Source organism: Sceloporus occidentalis, unplaced genomic scaffold (genome assembly GCF_023333645.1).
Source record: "Sceloporus occidentalis isolate IW3139 unplaced genomic scaffold, rSceOcc1.0.p SCAF_3, whole genome shotgun sequence".
Lineage (NCBI taxonomy): Eukaryota > Metazoa > Chordata > Lepidosauria > Squamata > Phrynosomatidae > Sceloporus > Sceloporus occidentalis.
Window position 1 is genome coordinate 157844006 of NW_028316983.1, and position 11053 is coordinate 157855058.

Genomic DNA, 11053 nt, shown 5'->3' on the forward strand with positions numbered 1-11053 from the left:
TTTTACTCTCAAACGATAACATCTTCAAGCTCTAACACAGGGGTAGGCAACCTGCGGCCCGCAGGCCAGATGCGGCCCAGCGAGGCCTTGAGACCGGCCCCAGCCCGGTCCTGCTGCCGATTGCCGCCGGGGCCTTTGGGGGGCAATTGTCTATAGAAGCCTCAGAAATATGCATTTATATTAACATTTTTTTAAAAAATCAGCAAATTTTTTCGCGTGTCCTCCATTTTTTTTAAAAAAGTGTCTTCCATTTGAAAATTTTGTCCTACATTTGTCCTGGTTTATTTATATATTTAATTTTTTTTAAAAAATTATTTAATTATTTATTTTTTGGCTTCGGCCCCCTAGTTGTCTGAGGGATAGCAACCCGGCCCCCGGCTCAAAAAGATTGCCTACCCCTGCTCTAACAGAACAGTGCAGCAAACAAAAAGGAGGAACTAGGATTTCTTGCTTCTTGAACCAAGGTCTGCTAATTGCTCTTGTAGTAGTCTGTGTTCTTGTACTGCATGCCTCTGCTTTAGAGGTACTTTGACTGTGCAAATACAGATTTAAGAAAGATGTATTGGCTCCTTTCTCCCTGTCCAGCATTTAAAGCTGGTTATTTTTGACATTCAAGCATTCTTAGACATCCACCATAGTAAACCAACCCTTTTTTCATTCCAGGATGGCAAAGTAAACGGTGTAACGGATTCGACAAGGATCTTAGGATACACCTTCCTTCACCCGAGTGTGGTACCTCGTCCCCATGTCCAGTCCATTATGTTGACTCCTCAGGATGAATTCTTCATTCTGGGCAGCAAAGGCCTGTGGGACAGCCTCTCCATTGAGGAGGCTGTGGAAGCTGTTAGGAATGTACCTGATGCTCTCGGAGCTGCGAAGAAACTCTGCACACTGGCTCAGAGTTATGGGTGCAATGATAGCCTCAGCGCTGTGGTGGTGCAGCTCAATGTAACTGAGGACAGCTTTTGCTGCTGCGAGCTAAATGGCGCTCCTCCTCCCAGCCCAGGTATCTTCCCCCAGTCTGTCAACGTTGTCATTAAAGATAAGCCTTCTGACGGTCTGGGGATGCCTTCTTCCAGCAGTGGGATGGCCTCTGAGATTAGCAGTGAGATTTCGACCTCCGAAATGAGCAGCGAGGTGGGTTCCACAGCTTCTGATGAGCCCCCTCAGGTGACCATGAATGAGAACAGCCCTGCCTACCCAAGCGAACAACGCTGCATGCTCCATCCGGTCTGCCTCTCCAACTCTTTCCAGCGGCAGCTTTCCAGTGCCACCTTCTCCAGCGCCTTCTCAGACAATGGCCTTGACAGTGATGATGAGGAGCCGATTGAAGGTGTCTTTTCCAATGGCAGCCGGGTGGAAGTAGAGGTGGACATCCACTGTGGACGGGCGAAGGAGAAGCAACAGCTCCTGCTGCAGGCACCCACCGATGAAGGCATTGTCATCAGTACCAACGAAGACGAGATGTGCCTCCTCCGGAAGGCTGACCCTTTAGCCATGGGCACCATTGGGCGTCGCCGAGGCAATGGTTCTGTGGCCCCTCAGGAGAGAAGCCACAACCTGATTGAGGTAGCAGCGGATGCACCGCTCAGAAAAACAGGGGGCTACTTTGCAGCCCCAGCACAGCCAGACCCAGATGATCAATTCATCATCCCACCAGAGCTTGAGGAAGAAGTCAAGGAGATCATGAAACAGCATCATGAGCAGCAACAGCAGCAGCAGCAGCAGCAACAACAACAACAACGGCAATACCAAATGGACCAACTGCCAGATTATTACGATACACCACTATGACCGAGCTTCCCAAAACAAGGTGATGAGACACTGCAAACTTGGAAGCTCCTTAGGTTTGTATTACATTAGCGGACTGGGACAGAAAGGAAGCCTTTGTTCTACTTTCTCTTCCAGACCCTTCCCTTCTACTGAGAACTGCAGCTGCTTCATGTTTGTTAGCTGTAATAATCACTTTTTTTTTCTTTTCTAGTGATGCTTCACTGTTAGGAATTTAACTAGTTTAACTCTTCCTCCTTCCTTAACATATCAAATGTAAAAAAAAAGTGGAGAACAAAATTAAAATACAAAATGTTTAATATATTGCAGAGAAAACTGATGATGATGTTGATGTAATATTTTTTAAAATTGTTCTTTTTTGGGGGTGGGGTTCTGTTTGGAAAACAGGGCAGTATTGCCAGTGCTAAATGATTAAGTAATATTGTAATACTGTATTTCTTTGAGAGAAAAAAAAGGCTTTTTTGGTCTTGAAAATGGATAGACATTTGTAGAATTATGGAGACTAACTCCTAGGAGTTGCTTTTACTCTTTCAGGTGACTTTAAGTCACTGAGATTCACTAATTTTCTCTGAGAGAACAGCTGATTGGGAAATTCCTGTAAATAACTCAGTGTTGTATAGTGATGCTTCAAATGTTTTGTAGTCTCAGCAGGAGGACGCAACCTGACACTCTTAACAATTTGTCCCTCACCCAACCTGGGTGCTTTCGCATGTCTTATCAGAGCTCCCTCCAGCAACCTGTGCTTCAACCATACCCAGAGGGCAGGGAAGTCTTACAAACATGATGCTCTCCCACAGGTTAGCTGATTTGAAGTGCGCAGGGCCCTGGTTGACTCATTGTGTCTGTGCTGCCATATCCAGTTGCCACCTGGGTTGGCTGGGCCCAAATTACCACAGTTGTGTTTGCTCACGTGTGAAATTGCCCCCATGTGATTGATACTTCAGGCTACGACCCACATAAAATTTGCAGGAATGGCTGTACAGACTGTCTAGGAAGTAGATGGATAGTGGGCCACAAATACCTGAGTTAAATATTTTTCTTTCTTTCTTTCCTTCTTCACCATTAACTTTTCCAGGCACATCTTTTGTGTGTTCCTCCCTGCTGCCACAACCAGCATGATTGTATAGAGTTCATTTACTGTAGATCATTTACATACCAAGAGTTATATTAAAGAAGAATGCACAAATGAACATGTCATAATTTTTGTTATAATAAATATAAAAAATTTACAAATACCTGCAGCCTACTGTTATGATTCTGCATGTGTGCATGCATGTGCCACTCTCTGACCTTGATTCTAGAAATGTTAGCTTCCTAAATCATAGCCTTTGTGATGATGACGTAGAATTAATCCCCATGTAGGAACGAAGAAGTCCTGCAGTTGTGGTTGGCCCTCTGTATCCATGGATTTTTTTTATCCATTGATTCAAGCACCCATGGCTTGAAAATACTTCAAAAATAAATGAATTCCAAAAAGCAAACTTTATTTTGCCATTTTATGTAAGGGACACCATTTTACTATCCACTGTATTTAATGGGACTGGAACATCCACAGATTTTGTTATCCACGGTGGGGTGGGTGGCAACTGGAACCAAACCCTAGCAAATACCAAGAGCCCACTTTAATATATAGAGACTGGATGAGGAAGGTGTTGTGTCACTATCAAGACATTACAAATTGACATAGTAGTGATGTGGTGTAATGCTTAAAGATTGTTGCACCAGGACCTGAGAGAAGGCATAGAATCCTAAAAGTCATCTATTCCAACCCTCTACCATGTCAGGAATAGACAACTATAACATTCCTGAAAGATGTCCATCCAACCTCTATTTAAAAGATCTCCTAAGAAGAAAAGTCCCCCACCTGCCAAATGGTCTATTCTGCATGAAGTTGAAGGCTTTCACAGCCAGGATCCATAGTTTTTTGTGCGTTTTTGGGGTTTTGAGGTTATGTTCTAGAGGAGTTTATTCCTGATGTTTTGCCAGCAGTTGTGGCTGACATCTTCAGAGAATGCTGGCATGGAAGAGAGTGGTTGAGAGGAAGCAATTTACATGTTAAATCTGTGTATTGTTCTGTTACTGAATGGTAAGGCCTCAAGGTGTCTTATTTCATTAATGATCCATTGTCTGCTGGGAAACCTCTCTCACCCTGGGTGGTTTTCACTTGCATTTTCTGGGTCTTGATGTTGGTGTTTTTCAGGACCGGTAAACCCTTAGTTTACTTTAAGGGTTCCTTTTTTGCTGTTGAAGCTGTCCAGGTATTTATAGATTTCAGTGGCATCCCTTTGCATTCTGACCTGATAGTTGTTGACATGGTCCAAAATTTTAGTGTTTTCAAACAGGAATAAACTCTTCTAGAACACAGCCTCATAGCCCCAAACCCCCACAAAATACTATAGTCTATTCTGCTTCAAACAGTTCTTAAAAATAAAAAAATAAAGACATTATTCTTAATGTTTAGGTGGAATTTCTTTTCTTGTAATTTGAATCCATTTTTTGGTGTTCTTGTCTCTGGAGCAGCAGAAAACAAGCTTGCTCCGTCTTCTGCATGCCATCCCTTTAGATATTTAAAGATAGCTAACATGTCACTTCTCAGTCTTATTTTCTCCAGGCCTCACCCGCCGAGAAATTCCTACTCAGCCCCCTTGAGTGATATTTGGCCAGCCACTAGCTCTAAGCCTAACTTACTTTACCGGGGATGTTTTTGAAGATAAAATGGCTGTCATAGATACACTGTCTTGAGCTCCTTGAAAAAAAGGGTTATATTGGAAATAATGAAATAAGTAATACTTTTTCTCATAGGAAAGATGGGATGAAAGTTTTTTTCTTCATTCCCAATATAATAATAATAATGATTTATTTCTATTCCGCCTTTTCCCCACAGAATCAAAGTGGATTACAATAAGAACATTAGATACAAAAAATAATCATACAGTAAACGTAAGCCAGAATACAAAACATAAACCTAATGGCTAAAGCAAGGAAAAGATAGATAGATAGATAGATAGATAGATAGATAGATAGATAGATAGATAGATGAACAAAATCTACAGTATCAACATAATAAATTAAAATATACCCTAACATAGTTAATCTAACTAACAAATATCAACTTTCCCCAGCAGCAAAGAATACAGTTCAATACAAATACTGGGACAATAACAATACAATAGCAGCACGAGACTATTAAATATAACTTATACAGTCGGCCCTCCTTATCCACAGATTTTTTTTATCTACAGATTCAAGCATCCACAGCTTGAAAATATTCAAAAAAAGTATAAATTCCAAATAGCAAACCTTGATTTTTCATTTTTTTATAAGGGACACCATTTTGCTCTGCCATTATATTTAATGGGACTTGAACATCCACAGATTTTGTTATCCACAGGGGATCCTGGAACCAAACACCAGTGAATAACAAGGTCCTACTGTATATGAGACATGAGAGGAAGAGAATTTATGGGAAGACCATCTAGATGGAGAAGGGCATCAGTAGATGGCATTACACTGGTGAATGATTGGAGGAAAAGCTTAATTTCTGAAATAAAATGGAGGGAGAGATAGTGGAGGAAGAGAATTCCATGGAAGAATGTGTAGATACATCCATAGGTGAACACAACTTCTTGCGCATCCACTGGGAAAAAATTGTGTTTAATCTCTGTTGTGTAGCTTCTTTTTTCTTTGTGAACATTTCTTTACCTTATGGCAGTCATAGTGGAAGATTCTTGAGATCTCTTTGCCTGATTACCTTCATGTTAATTAAGGATTAAAATGGATTTCTCCTCCTTCCATTGCAGCCACTTGCACAGCTGAAGAGACAAGCCAGTCCACAGTTGTGCAGCAACATCTTCATTCAGAAATCCAGGCTTCAGTAGTGCAAGCTCAGAAAACCTTTATTCAGGAAACTATAGATGGTCTCCATAGATCAGCATAGTTAAAGCATACACAAAAGCATGGTTGAAGCATACACAATTTCAAATCTTAGGTGGCCTGTCTTTTTATTTGCAAATCTTTATATTTTCCTTTTCCCATGGGATCACCCCTCTTTCTTCTCCTCCTCAGCTTGTTTAACCACAAAGGAATGTGGTCTACAATTTTAGCACTTAGCACACCATACATGTTTATTAATAATTGTATATAAACACATAGTAAACCAGCAAATAATAAGCTGAAAGATTCAGCTCCTGACTGAAAATAACCATATGATTCCTGCTGGTCTCTGGGACTACATTTGAAGAGCTTCTGTGCATATCTTATGGTTATTCTAACTAATCATATACATAGTGTTTGAGTAGATGCACAGCTGTGTCCATCTCAAATGTTTTTACAAGCATTGAAAATGAAGTGTGTGTGTGTGTGTGTGTGTGTCTGTGTAAAACCAAAAACGACATGAAGAGAGTCCCCTTTGACTTCTTGCATATCCACTTTTAAATTGAAATGCTTGAAAAAATAAATTCAATTTGTTGACAAGTAAGAGCACTTGTTTATTACAGAACTCTAAAAACATTTTTTTTGCATTTTTTAGTGTATCCCATAGGAGATGACTGAAAATAAGGGCTCCGCTTGTGTGCTCAAAAATGTGACATGCTAGAAGCCCGTCGTTGTTTCATTTGTAACGAATGAAGTCATTTCCATAGTGTGACAAGATTTATCACTGGCAGTAACAGCCAAATGCAGCTTCCTAGAATGTAGCCTCTTTACTGCAGGAACTAATAGCATTCCCTTGTGAAAATACAAATGAGAGTTTTACTATGTTTGAGTCTTAGCCAGCATTTTCATTGTGTCATTTGGCTCCAAGCTTGCCTTTTGGCACGGGTTTGTTGGATAGGCCCAACAAGCTTGAATTCAACTGGGTTTGTTGTGTAGACACATCAGCTCAATAGCCAGATGGCAGTCTAGCTGTGTCCCCAGGATGGCCTTCTCACTGAGATTCATCAGTATCTCTGGTTTGGGTTGCTTCTCCCTGTTTAATAGAAAATGCACAGTGTAAGAACTGGGGCACTGTGGGAAACTGTGACAGTGTAGACAAGGGGTTAAACCATTTGCTAGAGTAAACCTATCTAATCAATGGGATTTACCTATGTACTGACTTACCTAAGGCAATATGTCTGTTGTAGTTGATATTGCCGTAGTGTTTAGCTACCCTCAGTGGGCATTTCTTATCTCACTTCCTAACTTCACAGGCTTCAACTTTGTCAGCAGTTAACCTCAGAAAACCCTTGTAAACAACTAGGAAATGCTTGTTTTAAAGTGTTTCCCTGTTTGCTCCTTAAATTCAGTGCCAGTTTGGGGAGGCTTGAGAGCCAGAGTGGTCTAGTGTTTTGCATGTTGGACTATGACTCTGGAGACCAGGGTTCAGTTCCCTGCTTGGCCATAAAACCCACTGGATTTCCTTGGGCAGGTCACACACTCTCAGCCTCAGGGGAAGGCAATGGCAACCCCCCTACAAACAAAGCTTACCAAGAAAATCCTATGATAGGGTCGCCATAAGTTGGAAACAATTTGAAGGCATGCAACAACAAGGGAGCTGCAAAAATGACCGAGCTTTCCCTGAACTATCTCTAACCTACCTCAGAGAGGATGTTGTGTGGATACAATGAGAGGAGGATGGAAGAATCAATAATTCTTGAGGAGAGAGATGTGATAGAGCTATTAAATAATAATACTGTGTGGAAATACACCAGAGTAGTTAGCAGAACCCAAATAATTAAATGATGGGGTGCACTGTGTTCTTGAATGAATTCACTAGCAAACCCTCTGCTGGGTTTTCATGCAGCATAGATAACCTGGGCCCCCTTCCAGTGCAGTGAACAGGCTGGATGCACTTTGATCCTACAGCTTTACTTATCCTACCCAGGAATGACCATTGCAAATCCTATGACAAAGCAGATTTGTATAAGTAAGTACTTCCGATAGCCAAAGAAAGCCCTCTAGCTAGTCATGGGCTTAGTTTCTACTTTCTTCTGAAACAAACTTGTCAATCATGGGGGGGGGGGGGGGGTTGCTTGTTTATGGCAAATGTTGTCTTGTGCTATTTGGATGCAAGTTCAGTGCTTTTAATTACTGCTGGTGGTTTAAATTATCAGTTAACAAAGCCTCTGGCAAAGAAGCTCCTTTCTACAAAGTCAGTTCATGCCTGTCAAGCCCCCCCCCCCTTCCTCCTTGTCTTCTTCCTAGCTCTGAGATTTTAGCAGCATCAGCACTGCAAGGATGGGGAAGGAGGGCTAGAGAAATACAGACTTTCAGTCTGAAGCTGCAGCAGCATGTCTGCCATAAGCAATGTAAAAAAAGCATCTAATGAAAAATGGGATTGTACTCTAGTCATTCCTACTGGAACTTTGTGTGCCGAACCACAACAGGCAAGACAGCGGCTGCCTCCAGAAGCCCTTACTGCACATGCAAAGTGGAGGATGGGAAAATTTTAAAAGATCCCTGGAAGCATTTTGGAAGAAGCTTTCAAGTGATCTATATAAGGTTCAATGTCACATGTGCATATTGTTGATTTTGTATTAAAAAATTACTGCAATCTGTTGGCTCTTTTTATGTGCAGGAACTTATCCTTATTCTTTCCATTTTGTTTCTGCTTGTGGTTCTAAGCATAAAAAATATTGGATAAGCTGCATCTGGTATTTCCAATTCTGTCTTTATTTGGGGCAGAGGATATGGCAGAAGGGCTTTCAGTACAGGCTTGCGTCTCACTTTTCCAGCAATTGGCATAAATTGGGTGATTTGTTTAAAAAAAAAAAAAAAGAACCAGTGCTAGGTTTTCCATTACAGTCTACAGCTCCTGACATAGTTGGATAAATTATATTTTTGGGCAACTCCCAGAATTTCCCAGCCAGTGTGACCACTGGTCATGTTGGTTGGAACTATATTTGAAGTGGTAAAAATCCCCCCCCCCCAAACTCAGGGTTTGAATATATTGGGGGATATCTTAGAGTTGAAAGAGACCACAAGGGCCATCCAGTTCAACCCCCTGCCATGCAGGAATATTAGAGAGGACACCTCTGTTTCCGTGCAAATAATGCTAATGCCCCGAAACACATTTTTACATTTTGGAGATTTCAGACAGCAGCTAGGTACAGACAGAATTTTTGGAATGGCACAGGTGGCATTCTAATATCCTTCAGCCATCATACATTCACAGACAAAAGCATCCTATAAATTATGGTGTCATACGTTATACTTTCAACCATGTAACTGTTCCCAATTTATATTTGATTATGGTACCATGGCCACAATCATAAATGCCCTGCAAACCCATCTTAAAAGCCAGCCAGCTGTACCCAGTGACAGATTTCTGCGGCTCTGGCAAGAAGTGGTGTGTGAGCGGCAGAAGCAAGAGACCCTTACTGAGTCATGTCACAACTCTTTGACCTAAGCTGCACTGCAGAAATAATGCAGTGGACACTGCTCTAACTGCCATGGCTCAATGGTATGGTCTTCAGGCATTTGATGTTTTGTGAGATGTTTTGCCACCTTTGTCAGAGAGCTCTGGTGCCACCACAAACTACAAATCCCAGGATCCCATAGGATGGAGTCATGGCAATAAAAATGGTGTGAAACCATTATTTTTGCAGTGTTGATGTAGCCCTAGTTCCACTATTGCTCCCTGACAGTAAGGGACTGGTGGCATCACCCTGCAGTGCCCCATTTGTCAGCACTGCAGAATTTTGTCACTCAGTGCAACTGGCTGGCTTTAAAGGCGAGTTATAGGGTTTGGATCAGGACATGACATGATTGATCAGGATACAATACTATAATACTGTAGCTCTGCCACTGATGCAGGATCTCAGCCACTCTTAACTGAAAAGAATGACATTAATAGATTTATACAGCTGTCTCTCCCTCCAACTACTAATATTCCAATAGCTTTGAATAATGAAGGGAGTTTGTCACTTGCTATTGGGAGCACAATGTTTCAGCCAGCTCCTTGCTTGCCAATTAATTCTTGGTAGTTTGGTCAAACATCCAGGAAACTTCCAGGTATAGTGTCCATTTAAAATGCATCCTACCTTTTGTAGAAGATAGAGTTTCTTAATGAGAAGGTCTGAAAAGGTCAGGCTTCTCAGTGCTGGACGTTGGTCTTGCCTACTCTAGCACAGCCTGTTGGTCTACATTCCACTCAGCAATTGTGCCTTCCAATCATATCACCATGCTTTCCACCCCAGATGAGCTGGACTTCAACTCCCATAAGCCTTAGTTGGCACACTAATTACTGAGGATTATAAGAATTGTAGTCCAAAAATATCTGGAGGGCAGGAGAATGCTTACCACTGATGTAGGCCTACCCAGCTACATGAACACAGTAGCTTTTCCAAGTTTATCTCATCTCTGCATTTTCTTTTTGTACAATTATTTAATTCACCATTATCTTATTTTTCTGTAACCAAACAGTAAAGCGTTGAAACGCAACTGTCCATTAAAACTACAAATAGCATTGAGAATTAAAACAGTTTGTCAGTAAAAACTCATAGAATCCAAGACCTCAAGGGCCACCCAGTCCACCCCCATTGTGCCGTGCAGGAATACACAATCAAAGACCTCCCAACAGATGGCCATGCAGTGTTTGTTTAAAAACCACTAAAGCTGGAGATGCCACCACATGCCAAGGCAACGTATTCCTGCTGTTGAACAGCTCTTATTGTGAGGAAGTTCTTCCTAATGTTGAGGTGGAATCGCTTTTCCTCTAGTTTGAATCCATTGCTCCTGGTCCTATTCTCTGCAAAAAAAACCAACAACCAACAACACCAAATTTGCTCCATCTTCAGTATGACATCCTTTCACATAAATAAGGATATCAAGGGATGACCTTGAAAAACTCTAAAATTACAAAATCAGCCAGTGAGCTAATTTATAAAGATCAAGGAACAATTTATTAACCTGATAACTCAAAAGGTCAAAAAGTAAAAGTCTTGACACAGAGGCAGAATGCCATCAAAGGCAAAGCTACCTTCCCGGCCTAGTACTCTCCAGTGGTGGTGGACTATTATTCCCACCATGTCCAGTCGGCATGAACAAAGGTCTCAACCACTGCTGAAGGGTGTATTCAGTGGTGTCCTTAGGGCTGGCATCACCTGGTGTGGTACCTCATGGTGTCACTCCCCATTGACCTCCTCCCATACCACACCATACAGAAGCCATAGCAATGTTTTTTTGTACTAATGTTACTCATAAATTGTAATTCCCTTATATAACAGAATGTCACAGAATCATAGAGTTGGAACAGACCACTAGGGTCATCCATGTAATAGCAAAA

General features: G+C 41.5%; 1 protein-coding gene across 1 annotated transcript in view; it reads left to right on the plus strand.

Moving 5' to 3' along the window:
- The window catches only part of LOC149316974 (PH domain leucine-rich repeat-containing protein phosphatase 1-like), a 191309-nt gene extending 188283 nt beyond the window's left edge, over nt 1-3026 (plus strand). The window contains exon 17 of the mRNA XM_089516614.1: nt 664-3026. Within this exon, the coding sequence (XP_089372740.1) occupies nt 664-1794 (1131 nt within the window). The 3' untranslated portion in view covers nt 1795-3026. The remainder of the gene's footprint in view (nt 1-663) is intronic.
- The last annotated feature ends 8027 nt before the right edge of the window (nt 3027-11053 follow it).